The 17,722-nt window shown below is 37.0% G+C and overlaps 2 protein-coding genes across 2 annotated transcripts; both read left to right on the top strand.

Moving 5' to 3' along the window:
• Nucleotides 1-943: 943 nt before the first annotated feature.
• On the top strand, nt 944-10,600 carry LOC138943480 (uncharacterized). Its single transcript, XM_070314329.1, has 4 exons — nt 944-1,058; nt 8,497-8,759; nt 9,593-9,868; nt 10,137-10,600. The coding sequence occupies exons 1-4, from the start codon at nt 944-946 to the stop codon at nt 10,518-10,520; spliced, it is 1,038 nt and encodes a 345-aa protein (XP_070170430.1). The 3' UTR covers nt 10,521-10,600.
• A 4,548-nt stretch (nt 10,601-15,148) lies between these two features.
• LOC138943584 (uncharacterized) lies at nt 15,149-17,339 on the top strand. The gene is made up of 2 exons (XM_070314542.1): nt 15,149-15,496; nt 16,963-17,339. Exons 1-2 carry the CDS (start codon nt 15,149-15,151, stop codon nt 17,284-17,286), a joined length of 672 nt encoding a protein of 223 aa, XP_070170643.1. The 3' UTR covers nt 17,287-17,339.
• The last annotated feature ends 383 nt before the right edge of the window (nt 17,340-17,722 follow it).

Here is a 17,722-nt window from a genome sequence, read left to right as displayed (position 1 = left end):
ATCGGTTTACGTATCGAACGGGCCTCGCGTATTCCGCGCAAATGTCGTAGGTGGAGAGCGGGGCCTGGTCCCAGTGCCTGACCACCGACAACTTTGATTCACTGTCATTGTGTTAGAAGCCGGTTCAATGATCGGCGCGACCACACCGAGCCTGTATACGCGCGCATGCAAAATACACGTACGACGCGCCTCGCAATTCACTAGTAGTCGGCTCAACGAGTCACGTGCATCACGGTTTACACACGGGCATCACGTGCTCGCGCGGCTCACTCGATCGCGCTCCTAACTTTTACACGTTGCGTCTCTGACGCCGATTGACCAGATTGACAAATTTTGCTCTTCTTGCATATACATGAGACGAAATTACCATCGGACCATCGAAAGCTAAAGAGTTAGTTTCTATTATTGTATATGATCCGATAGTGCATCGAGCGTGGCACGCTTCTTTTTTTATGCAATAGAATTTCAATAGAATGGATTAATTAAATGCAGAAATTTAGATACAATATATATTGAAAAGAGAAAAGATATTACGCATATTTTTTCATTGTTCACAGTATACGACTATTTTTTACGCGAAACGTTGATGGCATTTATCGCGTATTATTGCCGTATATTATTAATCGCGTATATTCGCGGGAAGTCGATCAGCGACAATCTCAAAGTGATATATAATACGATATATCATTCATAGTATTGTATATTAAGACCTGAGAATATTTCTTGTCGATATAACGTATGCCTGGTCACTAGGGCGCGCGATGACAGAATCTACCATCTTTACGATCTGAGGTCGAGGCCGTTATCGGCGTGTTTCACTACGCGAGAAAATCGTAAAGGGCCCAAAGGATGGACGGAAGGGCGTGGTACACACGTATCTAGTTCCATCCGAAGGCCCCGCTGACGTCTCTGTATATTCACGTTACGCGAGATCATCGTAAAGATGGCCTGTATAGGCCGCGGCGTGAGAGTTCGATTTTATGTTCGTCCCGGTCCGAGACCGCCCGTCGTCAGCCACACGATGGCCTCTGCTTTCTTTAACACGGGGCACACGTGCTGTACGCGCGTGTTTTTATAGTCCCGTAGTCGCGTATGACGGTCTCGTTTTGCGGCGAAACATTGTCATCGATTGATTTGCGTATATGCATGCGCGTACTTGCCGTTATCAAAGCCATCATTCTCGCGGATCTCAGAGTCGAATGTGTGCAAATCGCAGAGAGAAAGCACGGATGTACTCGAACCATTGCATTGTGAATGCATCCTTATCCCGTCGCTCGTAAAAGATACATCGCGGAATCGACTGCGCGACAAATAGCGAATTATTCTCGACTGCGACGAGACCAAACGACCAGTTTCTTATCCATTGTGCGCACCCTTCTTACGAGTCTAATGGATAAACGGAAGTTTCAAGAGTCCGCTAAGACGTTTCCTTATACGTTGCCAACTTATTTGGATGCGTAAATGCATGAATTATGATATAAAATATGATTTGAAATATACTGATCTGTCCACAATACTTTCCACAGAAATTTTTATTCTAATGTGTTTAATGTGTAAGTAATTAAACCCGTTAAAATGAAAGCATAGGAGATAAACGATAGTATCGTATTAAAAAAAAAAAAAAAAAAAAAAAAAAAGGTAATATACATTACAATTTAAATTTTGTACGTTTTTCAATATATATATATTTTTTTAATTGCATCTGAGCATGAGACCTGGATCGACAGAAATACTGGAATTGATAACGCGTATTAATTATTAATTAAATATAAATATAGTGATTTTATCGCATTATAACATTTGATGCGATTATCTCGATTTCTAAGATAATGTATTTTATTGTTATTAACGATGTGTCTCTCCCTTGCGTTAGTTTATTAAAATAAATAGTTTTCTCTCCTCTTTCAAAAGCGTGAAATGTTACAGCGTTAGAATATATGTTTTGTGTTAAAATTTTCTTAAAGAAATATTTAATTCTCAACATTTTTATTTATCGTGATTATTCCTAAAAAAAATTAATTTGCCAAAAAAGATCTATCATTAAAAATGAAGTTGCAAGTTCTGGAATATACTACTGTATATTCGATATTATCGAATAATTCTATGTAACATCTTATTCTCATATAATTATCCGTTTCTCAGACATCAATGGGTCCGAAGTAATTATGTAACGTGATTATGTATTACTTACAACGCGATTTCTTCCGCGCGAGATCCTACCGTCTCGGTTAACAATATAATTCAGTGCAAGCTTTCTCTTATACGTTCACGCGTGTTATTTACAAACTGTTATTAAGGTAGAATTAATATGATTTATCTTCGTATATCGATCTGGCGGAACATAAGGCAAATATGAGATAAGATAATTAATCCGACCGGCAAAGCTTTCGTTCCAAAAGCAAGAAAAAACATAGCGTAATTTTGACATGACCGTACGATAAGATGAAAAAGATTCAAAGAAATTTTTTTCTACCTTATTTTTTTAATTGATTTGTAAAAAGAAAAGTATCTCGATTCAAATACGTTAATCTTGAGATAGATAGTGTATTAATTACTATCATATATACTATTGTGTCTCTCAGTGTCAGATTAGATCGTCGTATTCTTTTACATCTTATCAGAGGAAATATTCATGAGATTAAACAAGGCGTCACGGTATAAAATGCGTCCCGCATACTACGCAAATCGGATATCCTTTACCTGCAGCGGAATCAAGGCATAAGAAGTCATTTAACGGCGCGTATTCCGTTCTCTTTGAATAGCGGCGAAAGAAACGTCGGATGACTTACGTAATCTTTGCTATCAAAAGGAGTCGAAGGAAAGGAAAAAGAACGAGAGATAAAGAGAGAAAGAGGGAAAGGAAAAAAAAAACCTTCGCGGGAGCTTTCTATTCACGTATGCACATTCGCGTGTGCGGCCTATCGCCGGCCGCGAGAGGAATCGAGATAACGTAATCGACGATGACATTGAACGCCGTATAGTAATCGACCGCGTGCATTCCTGCTCGCCGCACGTCTTTCCCTCCCCTCTCATCTTTCCCATGTTGCGGAGCGTCGTTTCAGATCGATTCTCGGCACCGATGCCAACGGTAGATTGTCACCTCTGGATATAAACGACGGGTGACGCCAGTATGACATCAGTGATCCATATCGTCGTAACACCGAGGCGCCTAGCTCGCGTATTACGGACGTTTTACGACGCGTCAGCGTAGAGACACCTTTGATAATTCGATGCGTCGGCGACGCTCGGCAGGTAGACGTAAAGAAGATGCGAGGGAGAACGGCGGGGATAGGAGGCTGTGGTAGAAAACAAAAGGAGCGCGCAAATTGGCGGAATTGGCGGGAGGAGGTAAAGGATGGAGATTGACGCGCGAACTCTGGCAACTTAAAACCCCTCAGAGCCGGCATTTTATGGATGGACGGGGTCGCCCTCCTCCGACTATCCCCCCCTCCCCCGATGTGCGTGGTAGTCCGGCCATACAAAATGCAAATCTGCGCGCGGCCCGCTAATCTGCTCGCTGCATCCGTAAGGTCCGGGACTCTCCTCCATTGGCGGAGACACTGCGAACTCTCTCGCGCGGGCTCTAGTCGGGCTCGAGTTTTCCCGCGTACCTCGTAAATCAAAGTCGTCCGCAGAAACGATTGCGCCGGCCGGTTCGGGAAGAAAGTCCCGGGGATATTGTCCGGTTGGCGAGCGTGTTCGTCGCACTGACGCACCCTGCCTGATTCATATTCAACGAAAGCTGAATAATATACCCGGGAAGCTGCGGTCTCGGGGAGAAAAACCGGTCTAAGCGGAGATTAAAAGTTTTGAAGACAATGCGTCAGAGAGTCGTGTCACGAATGATTCAATCGCATTTTCATTCATTTACTTTCATAATATTCGTCTGATGACCACATGAAAATGATACCGCGTGTCAGATGCCATTTTTCCTCGCGTTAATTACATTTACATGTTTATTATTGAATCTAATAAGTAACGTAATTTGCATAATTAGCACGTGTTTATTACGCGCTGCGATCAATAACACGATGCGTTTATAGCTCAATCTCGCTTCCTTCGCCGTTCAGATTATTTATTATTTCTCTCGTTGACTTTTTAATCGTCGCTCGATTCAGAACTCGAGCGAGGGAGAAACCCGACGCCTCTGTAGACTTCTCCCAACGATCCCCGATACGCATACCGTATCAAATGTTGCGAGCTACGTATAATCTGTCTTTTGCATGGTACTCGCCGTGCGTTCACCCGTCGTGCGATATTCTCGCTATAGACTCAATTGGAGCGTGGTGATTCTTTCGGCATATAAACGTTACTTACGCGTATATCTACTACGTTAAACGCGCAGTACTCGAAGGAGAAATGTAGAAAGAGACGCGAGTACGCGTCCTACATACTTCCATGAATGACGTTGCGATAACGAAAGGCGCGCGTTTTTCACGATAAAGATGTATGACGCTTCGCACGTACGGTATCTCCGAGATATCTATCAAGATGCGTCATCGCTAATAATTTCTCTCTTACAGTTTATCATCTCTAATCTAGTTTCCTATATAGCTTATATAAATGGGAGTTGTATCGACAATATAAAATTTCTTCAAATATTTTTTTCATTAGTATTCACTTGGATATTTCATGCGCCCCGCGTGGACATAATCAATGAAAATGATTGAAAATGCATTATTCGAAAATTATTTTCAACTTGCCGCAAAATGAGACGCTTATCCGTAACGTATATGCGATGACAGGCGCGTATTGCCATTTTCTCTTTATCCATCTCTCATCTCCGTACACTTTTCAACGCACGTGGTCGCTCTCGCTCTCCGCGATACGGAATCCGCGAAGCCAGCCCGAATGGCTCGTATCGGGCACCTCGCTCCCACACTCGTCCCAGCGACGATGAATACCGTGCTATACATCTCCCGATGCCTCACTCGCGTCTCTGCTCTCCCTTACCCGCTCCTTTCCTCTGCACCGTCCTCCGTTCGTCGGTCCAAAGAGGCGAAGGTGGAGGCTAATCACCACGCAATCATCGCTCCCGGTACGGCCGGGACTCCGACCCGTTCCCAGAAAGCCAGCAACCGCCTTTTGCCGCCCTGGGGCATTCACCACCGCGGTACCGGTGCTGCAAAACCAACAATCTTCGTCCCGTGTGCCGCGGAAAAAAAGAGCACCGCTCTTGCCCGTTTCCCGCCCCCTTTTCGCCAAATGACCGGAGGGCCGACCGATCGTCCGACTACTGGCATCCGGGGAATCCATCGCGGAGAATAGCCGCGATTCCACCTTGGCGGAGCCCTATCGAGGGACGAGGAAAGCATGCATTAAATGCGCGGAGGCAACTACCCCATGTCGGACACGACACTGCTCGGAATGCGAATCGTTGAAAAGAAGTATATTTTGGGATAATTTCACCGTACGAATGATGGATGTTTTATTCCAAAACGTGTTTTCAATCGATATTATCGCGCGTAATGAGAGTGTACGGTAAAAACAGGATGAGGCGCCCGCTCGAATAATTGCACGCGATGAAATCCTATAGAGGAATAACGTGGTTATTGCGCGCGATTTAGTGGTCCATAGGTAGATCGCGATTACAGGCATGTTATACCAGAAAATAATGCATGGCGCTTCTTGCGGAGCATAGTTTTCTTTTTGCGATGCATTAATTTTATATTAATTAAAATTTATCGCCAACTATTTTATGTATGTCATGAAATTATTTACATAATTTTACACAATATGATTATAATACTTTTTATTGTGTACGAAATAAGCAAAATATCGAAGATCTGAAACACTTAAACATAACAATTCCATGTCATAATTTTTAGATTAAGTTTCGATTAATTATATCTCGTTTATGATATTTAATTCTTAAGAATATAGTTATCTATTTTAGTTACCGATATACTGCGCTCAAGCGAAATTAAATCGTAGCCTGTCGAGAACAAATAATTTGGCAGAAAGATGCTTTGTAGTTGTCCACCCCCTCAGATGCAAAATAATACACGCAGGAAATCGGTAATCGCTAAATAAGAACGTAAATTTATATAGTTGGGAGCGATCGTCGTTAGGAGAGTATATAATATTGGGTGCACCTTTAGCGTACGCCCACGCCATGTGCGTAGCCGACAATACATGATGCTTGAAACTGCTTGGGGCGATTCCGGAAGAAAAGGCGTGAGTTTATGATAATATGCACAACCACACAACTTGCTTCCTACAGTATTTCCCGCTAACGGACTAATCGAATTGGAACTTATTGTTACGTCTTCCGCGCGCAAATTGATATCGCGTCGCGCGTAAAAACGAAATGATCAAATTATCGAATTTAAATACTCTCGCTACATTAATTAAGTACTGTAAGATATTAGCAAATACTAAAATTGACTCGTGAATTAAATCAATTCAAAAAAATTAAAAATAAATTAGATAATTGCAATTATATATATAAACAAAGTTTTTTTTTTTTTATCTTTTGTCTCTCGAAAAGAAATACTAACAATAAGATACTTTGTCAAATTCTAATTCATATAAGCTTAATATATCTTATTTTATGCATTTTTATTAATTTTTTTTCATTTTCAATGATGGAAATGAAAAAAATATCGCTGTGCGATACTACCTCAAGAACTATTGTCGAAACGTCAATTATTAAGAACAGACACACGGTACACACGCGCAAATACGTAGCGCGTGTGCGCTTTCGCCGCGCGATGATTGTGCCACGCACCGTTAGTTGACGCGTGACCGACGTGCGAATTGTACGAACTGCCATATCGTATCGAATTGCCATTACGCCTTACACCTGAGAGAGCGCCCATATCGTCACTTCGAATGGATTTATACGCCATTTTCTGCGGGCACGCGCCAACTATCAACGCGCATTAATTACCCACACAATGATCCATAAAATCTTTGTCGGTCTTTACAGCGTTATAGCTATAGTAGCGATGTTAGATTTCGCGGATGCTGAATGCCATTGATGGAGAATTGATTCAATACGATGCGTTTACGTGATGCTAAGTATCATACAATACAGATTTCATTGGGAGTTTAACAAACACGCGTGATTGCACATGGGAAAAACAAAATATGATATTTTTTTCTTTCAACTCCTGTTTTCCTCCCTTCTAACAGATTTTAAATTAATTCTTCTCCCCTTTCAACTTCTCATTCTTTTAATAAAGCTTTTCTTGTGTCTTGAAACTTTTAAGAAATTTAATTATAATAATTAAGAGAAAGATAAAAACTCTTTAATGTAATTACAATTGATATAAGCAAAAACAAGCAAATATCGTATATGTTTCAATCTTCTCTACGGGCCATATCCAGAATAAAAAATTTATTAATTTAAAAAAAACTAACGCAATATGTAATCAATGTAAACGAAGCATGAGAAATGGAAAGAATTAAATACATACGTATAAAAACAATAATTAAATTCCGCCCATTTATACGCTCAAAGTTTCCGAGAACGAAGAGCGACGAATCTTTCCATCGATGTCAATCGTGAGGAACAGGCACGCATGCATACATCTCGATACTATGTTCACAACATTTTTTTATTCAATGTACTTATATAGAGAGAAAGAAACAATAAAAGGGAGTAGAGCGTTGTTAAGTAAAAAAAAAAAGAAAAAGAAACACGAGTCAATAAAAATAAAAAATTTATCTTTATCACATATCATTTTCTAATGTTATCAATAGGCAAGTATTGCAAATAGCGTGCGGAAAAATTTTTAAAAGTCATTTTGGAATAAATTTGCAACGTATCAAGTTATGAGAAAAGTTGCAGCAAGCTGTGACGTTTAATTGTACAATAAATCTTGATTTGCAATCTATTTCCTATTGCGGGGGCGACAATTGCTCGCTGCTAAATTGACGCGTAGGTGCGATGATAGATAGATACCTATAGGTATATTCATATAGGTATGCCGAGTGTGAAAGTCGGAAGGATCTCCATTCCTCCCTTTCTCTCTCTCCTCTCTTTATTCACATTTGTTACTCTTACATGCAAAATAGCGCGCGACCTTTCCTGAATCGTGATCCGTTAACTTTATTGGCTTTAACGAATTATCTTACAATCGATTGAATATGTGAACTTTGATAAATAAAAATATTATACCGTAATATATATATATCAAGTTGTATATTTATTGCAAATATTATGCAACCATTATTTCAATTCGCTAACAATTTATCCATCGACCTAACAATAATGAATTGAGTTATGCAAATGCATTTTCTGAGAATTGAATGTTTTTAAATTGAAATAAATACAATACCGTATGTGCAATATTTTTATATGAAAATATGTCGTATATACAGCGCACGAGTAGAGGAAGAAGAGAGAGAAAAAAAAAAAGAGAAATATTAGGTTGATTTTAATGTGAAAAAAATAAAAAATCTTTTTCACCAACCTCATAGTTTCAATAATTTTAACTTTACTGTATGTTTTAACATTTCTTTGACGAAAGTTTCAATTTTCCATTACAGATTCGGCGGCATGGATAGTTACTTTCCTCTTCATCGTGAACTTGGAGTTTAACTCGGTTTCAGGTTTAGTTTGCAAGCAACCTCCCCCCGTAGAGAGAAATACTACAGAACCCTGGTTACAACCCTGTGGTACTGTGCTCACGAGTGCGGCGACGAGCCGCAACCAGTCGCAACGGCACTATCTGCACCAATCCTTGAAGAAAGTGCGACTAAAGACGCGAGTCGCGAATTACTCCCACATATGTTTCAAAAAGGAGAGGCAGGTGAGAGATCCGCAGGTGAAAGACACGAGGGAGCGCTTCTCTCGCGACCGCGATTCCGCAATTAATCGCAGCGCGGGGTGTCGGGGTAAAACCGCGTGGGCAGTCGCTCGAGGGGGACTCGCACGTGCTCACAATGCAACATCTCCGGTGTGCACGATCCTACTTTCCGTCGGCAATTTGCATTGGTTACGGTGTGCCACGCACGTCCAGTGTAATTACTTTTTCTAAAGTCCCGCGCTCTCTGTGTTTCTGACATCATTTATATTTGTTGACAAATTACTTCCATCGTGTTACAAGACGCGCGAACGCATTTCGATAAAAATGTCTATATGTCTTGTGTGGATATTATTAAATATATTTGTAATCCTTCTAATAAACCTCATAGAAATGCATGCATTTATATAAGGGGCTTTATTATTGTTTGATCTATTAGAGAGTATAGGTATATGAGTCACTTGCAGCTTGGATATAGAGCAATATATTTTATTTATCGACTTTTATCACTTTGAAGCGAGCTATAGCGAGTTAGCTATACTAAGCGAGCAGTATAAATATTTAAATTTCACCATATCCTATATCGCGGGATTAATTTTAAAATCAATAGCAATTACTCGTGTTACACACCGGATGTCATTAAACGATTTAGAAATGTTTAACGATCGTAATGTAAAACCAAGTACAAATAAATTATGACACAATTGTAAATAATCGATAAAATGTATTCCCATATATGAGTTTATATAAATTTGAAGAATTTTTGATTACATTAAGAGATATCCGGTGTGATGTAATTAAGAATCACGAGATTAAATATTATCTCATTTCTTTTACAGAAAATATACAAGAATACTGTACGCATGCAAAGACGGCAGTACAAATTTAATTGGTTGCCCAAGGAGCAGCTCACGTGGTATTGTAAAAAAGTTTTGTGTCTGGAAAAGGAGCAGAAACCTCAGCGTTTTCTTCCATATTTATACGATAATCTTCAAAGATTCGCCGTTACGTTTCATGAACTTCAAAAATTTCATCTTAACTCAAGCGTCGAAATCACTGACATTATACACATTCGGGACTGGATGATGAATGTAACATTTAATCAGATTCTTCAGGTAAAGCTGTAGTATATTACTCGCTCTAACAAGATTTATGTCGATACCTTCTATATATTAATTGAAATTTGCATTTTCGTCGCCGGCTTAAAATTTCTTATAAATCAATTTGTTTGACAAGCATAAAATATAAACTTTATTATTCCGATCATGTATATTGAGTTTATTACAAAATTTTGTAAAACGTATAGTAATGTTAGACAATATCGATCTTTTGCGAGTAGAAGTGCAAGCGTGTAAAATTAACATTTTCTTTGTATCATTGCAGATGCTGTGCGAGGTTGAGACCGCTATGTATAATTTGCAAATCGATCTTCCTTCTCCTCGCAATACAACGATAATAACACCTGAATTTTGGTCTAAAGAGGGCGGCGTAACTCAAATGTTGATTCAAGACTGGGGGGTGTTGAAAATATATGGCGATTTTGTATATGATTGGACATTAGGAATGAACAACATTTTAAATGCGACGTTACCCGATACTTGCAAAATTAGATCACATGACAAAAATCCTAAAAGGCGGTGCATTCTTAAGAAAAGGCGTTTAAAATTGTTGAAGATGAAAAAGAACAGAATGTTAAAAAAGCAGAATTTGCGTCGAAATAGTTCCTCGAATCGAATATCGAGGAGGAAACTAATTAAATTGGAATAATTAAAAGAAATCTTTGTACAAACGAGTATACATAACATTTCGAATTTAAGGAATCTTTGCGTTTAAAAATAAGAGAATTTTAGGCGATAGGAAGTATTTAATAAGTCTTTATTTTTATACCTAGAGCCATTTTTATATCTTTTTTTTTCCCCCCCCCCCATTTAATATCGACAAGATCTGCTGATCGTTTAAAGTTTAAAGACACATCGCTCTTTACAGCCTTACAGTATCGAACATATACTTATATCATACTAACATAACTTCGATATTTATTCCATCGTCGCGAGATCATTCATTCAGATATATAGTTTTATTCGTTTAATATTTTTCGTAAGTTCGTCAATAGACAACTGTGCCTGATATTGTATTAAGATTAGATATCTCAACAGCCGTGAAAAACATTCACTTAATTTGATAAATATCTTTCCAGTACCTAATATCGCGGATCAGGTTTTGATTATGGTAATACAAGTTTTTTATCAATAACACGGCATACTAGAGACAACAGTATTAAGAGATCTACTTTAGAACAGTATTATATATATATATATATATATATATATGTATCTAATAACATACAGAATGCCGACATGGCCGATAACATTGATAAAAATGTTTCGAAATACCCGGTGCATATTTTCAAATTGATTAGATTCATGAGATATAGGTCCAATAAATTACAGCCGCGGCTGTACAGTGCGTCTGAAAAGGCGTATCATGCAAGCCCATTCTCAGGCACTCAGCTATCCGAAGACAACGAAAAATATGTTATGGAAATGCTGGTATCGGAAAGAGAGGGAATTCAAAGAAAAAGGACAAGTTTACAGACGCATTTCGCACGTCCGATCGGCCGTCTTGCGCATGATATTTATATCGATATGCTAACATATAATTATAAGACTTACGATCAAAACGGTTTATTATACAGATACGAGGCTCGATTAAATTGACCAAATCTATGCGATATACATGCAAGTATCGATAGCATATGAAAGGATCAACGACGAGTTTTTAGGCTGTTCATAAAATCTATTTATTCTAGCTTTACCTAGCATACTTAAGCGAAGGGCGAGCTTAATATTGTTTAGCTGTGATATCCCGAGTGTACACGGACATACAGAGTTCCTACGTTTATACATAGGTGAATATATATATATATATATATATATATGTATATATATATATATATATATATATATATATATATATATATATCGGTGTCATGTATTGATATGTACCGATATTTAGACGTAGATGAGATTCTCTCCTCTTTTCCGGCGTGTCTACCGTAGAATCTCGCCTTGTCATGAGAATACATGACAATTTTATCTTTTATAATTAATTCGTTGACCGTACGCATGCGAAAAAATAAAGGATTATTAGGAATTTTAAGAAAAAATCATTTCACTTGATTTTTCCTGAGCACCAGCATGTGCATGACAAGATCCTTTACAATAGATTAAAATATATTTATATTTCCGTATAAATCCGATGTTTTTTTATACTGAAATATATGATACTTGAATACGTTAGTATCTTAACGTTACACATAATTTTGTACTACATATGCAGACGTGCCGCGACTCAAATTACTCGTAAGACGTGCACTTGTACTTTAAATATACATATGCATTTTATCCACTATAGATATAACGTAACATATTTATTTGGTTATATATGCATACTTATACATATAGCGTTCTGTTCTATTTATTGTACACCACGTTACCATTGCATATACTATTTATTGTCATTCTTTTACTTATATGTAATCGTGTCGAATAAACCCCATTGTTTTGTATGAAATTGAAGTTTGAATGACATAGATACCTTAATAACTCACATAATAATTTAGTTCAGCTACATTGTAAAATGCTCGTATTGCATGAATGTGCAAAAGCGAACATTTGACCGGAAGTATCAGGAGTATATGAAGGATCTTCGTTTCTCTTAGCATTCGATCATTATCTATATAATAAATGCAAAAAAAAAAAAAAAATAATGTGTATAAATAAGAATTATTATTTAATTTATTTGATAAATATGATTCTCTCTCTCTTTCTCTACCTTTTATCGCAGTAAAGCGATATTTAAATAATATTTTAAGTAGTTGATTAAATAAGTAATATGTATAGTAACGCTAATTTTTTTATAACTGTCATTAAATATTTACTGCAATATAATTTTATTGCTGTTTTCATATAGTGACATATAATTATTCTCATTTTTATAACACGTTTATTTCAAGACATATTCAGCTGTATTTTATTTTAAGAATAACAAAACCGTAATTATAAAAATGACAATTGCATTTATTATGAATTTCTAAAGTAACTGCTTTAAAATCATATAATAATAATATATATATATATATATATATATATGCTGTATTAAATTATTATTTTTCTGTAAATAAAAGTGATCAGGTCAACATCATAGCACAGTTTCATTATCTATAGGAAGATTTCCCAGACGCATCAAATATTGTAATAGGAGTACACGAAGAGTGAATAGGTTGTAATCCCTCTTCGTTGCACTTTGCGCTTGTAAAAATTAAATGTATCGATTATAATTTAATTGCGAGGCTACTGCATCAATAAATTGCTCATTATGTAAAATGCATAAAATCACCGAAATAGCGTTGTCTGCTCACACAATCTAATTTATTTACTTAAATATATATTTCAATAATTATTATAATAAATTATAAATTTTCAATTTACGACATAATTTTAAACGATAAATTAATTATTTTTAGAAATTATCTTCCATTACATTTAATATATTTACATATTGTTTTTATTAAAAACGAGTACATTTATTTTAATTTCTTTGTTAAAAATAGTAATTTTATTAAATATATTATTATGTAAACAAGACGCGCGAATCGATTCGGGTGTATGAAAAGTATAATTTCGCGTGATACGCGTATCGTTACTTATAACGCGCTTCTGCGTTTGAATCGGGCTGCTCAATTTGTTTTCCTTCGATCGTGATGTACACTTGCGAAATAATACGTCACGACGCGTCACAACTTAATCCGGCGTGAGAAGATTTCTAATCTTAGTTCGGCGAATATACGAACGATCTAATTATAATATCGCCTTTTATGGCGTATCCTTTACGCAATCAACATACGTTTGAGACGTTACGTCTACTTCATTCAAAAGTTTTTGTCACCATCATCTTCGTATTTCGACGGGAAAGAATTGACCTCCTGACGTCAAGATTCTCGTTTGCCATCGGAATGATCGGAGTTAGATATTGGTTGCGCGCCCGAGATAAAAAATGTGCAAGACAATTATTTTATTTTTTATAATTTAATAAAATGTATTATCATCTATTCAGCAAAAAAAAAACTTGGGATTTGTCAAATTTTTTAATAATTTTTTTATGCTTCTTAAATATATCTATAATAAATTCACAATAAGAGAAATGCACCGTATGACAAAAATAGAAATTTTTTTATATAAGCATTTAATAATTCTACCTGTTATTATACATACATATATATATATATATATATATTTAACATTTCAAGATCAAACCTCGATAAATAGCTTGACGTCAGAAGATCATAACAAATATAATAGACGTTGAAAGAAAACTCGATGCCTTTTATTATAAATATTTTATAGTCCCATTCTTCTCTCTCGATTCCAAGGATAGCTGCGCAAATTATTGAAGCTTCGAATAGAAATAATTGTTTTAAGTGTTAGGAAAAAAGAAGGAGATGCCGATTACGGATTTCTAGCGATTCATTTGACGACATTTGGCTTTCCCCTTTGATTCATAATGCAAACACAACGGTGTTTTGTATCTGAATAGCGCGCGCGGAATCCGAGAGATTTCTGACGGAATTCGCGTACTTCCTATGCGTATGCCATAAATGCGTGACGATAGGTACCGTTTATGTTTCGAGGAAAATCAGAACATCTATACATGTGGGCGAGATCCGCGAAGCATAGGCAATAGATATCATTACTGTCTAAATGAACACGTCACTTATTAGATAAATTTGGATAGTTACGTACAGAATATCTGACAAATACATTGATTAAAATAAACATATTTATATGATAATATACATTACTCTATATTGTTCAAGATGAGCTATAAGAATTACGAGATTTAAATTTTGTTTCAAATTTACTTTAATAAAAAATATTAAGTATATTAAGTATACTTAAGATAATCGTTTTATTATTAATTGAAAGAGAAAATTGTACGAAGATGGCTATACCCATTGTTACGCATTAGAAAGTTCGAAAGTCATATCGCGTATCGGGATTATTAATTTGAAAATGTTCGAAAAAATTGTCTCCGTTTTAACGTAAAAGACTCGCCTTTTCGGGGTTTCGCCGACTAAACGGTAAAAAATTACGGACAAAACCTTTACCGCAATGCCACCGTCTCTCCGTACGAGACGTAGAACATGCGTGCGTACGTTTGATTGTTTACACAATCCCATATATAAGGAGGAAGCACGAGAGTTTGACGATGCCAGTTCACGATCTAACATCAATCGAGAAGATTGTTCAGTGCTTTTCTGCAAGTCGATTGAATCGAGATCGTCATTGAACTTCGAAGATTAACCGCAAGAAAAATTCGCGATAATAAATTCAAATATGTTTATCAAGAAAGTTTGCTTGGTCTCGGCTATCTTCGCTCTCACTTCTGCCGCGCCAAAAAGGATATCCAGATCGACAGTACCAATTTGGCACGTGCCATGCGGCGAAGGTTCCGATCTTGAAATCACTTCATCGGAGCATTTGGAGGAGGACATAAGGTCCAACTTCGAGATTCTTAGATTGCAGCATCAGCTGACAATGAATGACTACTTGAATCGAGACTATGAATACTTGTACGAGAGAGTTAGAATCGGCATACGCGATCATCAATACATACCCAACTGGGTGCCCGGCAAAAAGGACACGAATCTTGTAAGAAGATTGGCCGATGCTAATTCTCAAACGGTAAGTGCGATCGCTGAAAAAATTATTGCTTTTTTTTTTACGATGTACATGTCTCGAATCGCGATTTAAATTTCCCATCATTAAGAATTTTGAATAGCAATTATCATCAAGAACCCTTAGTATCATATAAAACATAACACGAAATATGTAATTATCTATATTATAATTAAAGAGTCGTTGCAATCGCGGAATATCCATTAAAAATTATTACATAGATCATCCTTTTTCAACTGGACTTAATTTCTAGTCCAATCTCTTTAAGATTTATCATTGTTGTATTTTCGGCTATACATCTGGACGTTCTCGTCACGTGTTTCCTCGTCGTTCGACTCTCGCAACATTATATGTTAGGTCGTTAGTTTCTTCGCGATCATTAATATTCATCGTTCGTAACCGTCGTTACCGTGTAGCAGAAATGAAAGAGCAACCCGAGCAGAGTGCTGTATTGCGTGCAAGTGAAAGATAAATAGCGAGTGCGCGGGAAAGAGAGAGCAATGTCGCAGACCACCGTCGCGTCGCGCGTTTTCAACCGGTCGGCCCGCTGACCACCCGGTTGCAATTGATTAACGCAACGTTAAATAACAAATTTTAATGAGACGGTAATTATTATAAAGTAGCAGGCAAACAGGAGAGAGCGCGGTCTTTCGTGCAGTGCGCGCGCAACACCATCATACATATGCACTCATGTTTGCCGGGTCGCGCGGCTGCGTAATCGCGCTTGTCTGCCTCCTCGATACGAGCACGCTGATAACGCAGACTGATATCGCGACCCGCGGATACTCCCCAGATGCCGGGCGCGCAATCTCCTTCCCGCTCTCTCTCTCTGCCACGCCCCGATCATCGGACTGCGAAAACATCGATCCGCGCTGTTTCTGCGTTTTGTCATAATTTTGATTATATATTTTTTCGAAAGATTAGAATTTTCACGGTGATTTTAGGCATTTGAATTAGACACGATAAAAGTTGATAATACAAGTCGAAAATTAGGTTTTATCGATCGCATCATTATTCTTTGATTCGCGATTATTTGCATATTATCTATCTGTTTTGAAAAATAATTACTAGATAAGAAAATTTTTAAATTATGTTAATTGCTGTTTCTTGCAACGAATCTTTTTAAATAAATTACTGCATAAATTATTGTTATGTGATAAATATTTGAATAAAAGAATGTTACATATAAAATATAAAAACCAATTGCCAAATCTAAGTATTTAATTAGCCACAAATTTGCCGAATTTTTTTCTTTCAAGCTGCTAAACACAATACTAAATCAAACGTTTCTAAATATTGATGTAATAAAAATAAAATAATGTCCAAGGTGGACAGAAAGCAAAGTATTAAGAATTGATATTAACAGTTTCGTGTAATTATTTTATAAAACAGACAGATTTTATAAGTAAACGCTTTTACTTAAATATATCTAAAGCAGAGCGATAATTTTGTAATAATTTTTTTCATCGCAGATTGTTAACCATTTCCCGAAATTGCACATGGATCTTCAAAAGTTTGCCGTGGCGTTCGAGGAATTGATCGAGGATGAGCCTAACTCTCATATTCAGAATGCTCTTAGAACGACTCAATCGTACTTGATGATGATGCTATGCGAAGTTGAAAGTCACATTATCGCTCTGCCGTTCTTACGACTACCGACACGCGTCGAACGAAGCATCATGAGCGGTATCGAGAGAAACCCCGTTGATGATACGAGAAGACTCGTCAGGGACTGGGGCGTACTTCTTAAATACCGAGACTATCTGCATGCTTGGAGGCATGTATTCGATTATTAGAGATAAGAAGAACAAGTATTAAAGAACCAGTCAGCGATCATTCTCATCCCAAGATGACGTACGAAGAGATGCATCAAGCTATCGGAAAGTATATACGACCGATGCGAGTTTACTTAACACCTGCCGCAACTAGAGCTATAAAAGCACGTCACTATCCGCGTGACATGTGACTATTGACAATAATCGTTGGTCACGTAGTGACTATTACGAATTTCTTTTAGTCATTATCATAGAAATTTCCTAAATTATTTATTAAAATTATTATTTATTATCATGTCTCACACTTGAATATCTAGAGCGCATAATATTTATTCTTATAGATGTAACGAGATATTTATTAATTATTTATTTATTCAAATTAATAGTACCTTCATTAATCATAGTATTATGCAATCAATATCATTCTTAAAGATATTCGGTTGCATTTTGTGATAAT

This window comes from Polyergus mexicanus, unplaced genomic scaffold (genome assembly GCF_030449975.1).
Source record: "Polyergus mexicanus isolate NDT 795.1 unplaced genomic scaffold, iyPolMexi1.0 SCAF_27, whole genome shotgun sequence".
NCBI lineage: Eukaryota > Metazoa > Arthropoda > Insecta > Hymenoptera > Formicidae > Polyergus > Polyergus mexicanus.
This window is presented reverse-complemented; position numbering and strand designations above follow the sequence as displayed.

Bases quoted from the DNA above. Each gene is read 5' to 3' on its own strand.
- LOC138943584 (XM_070314542.1), top strand. From the start codon at position 15,149: ATGTTTATCAAGAAAGTTTGCTTGGTCTCGGCTATCTTCGCTCTCACT. The intron at 15,497-16,962 runs GTAAGTGCGATC...TTTTCATCGCAG, and splicing joins CCGATGCTAATTCTCAAACG to ATTGTTAACCATTTCCCGAA.
- LOC138943480 (XM_070314329.1), top strand. From the start codon at position 944: ATGGCCTGTATAGGCCGCGGCGTGAGAGTTCGATTTTATGTTCGTCCC. The intron at 1,059-8,496 runs GTACGCGCGTGT...TTTCCATTACAG, and splicing joins TAACACGGGGCACACGTGCT to ATTCGGCGGCATGGATAGTT. The intron at 9,869-10,136 runs GTAAAGCTGTAG...GTATCATTGCAG, and splicing joins CATTTAATCAGATTCTTCAG to ATGCTGTGCGAGGTTGAGAC.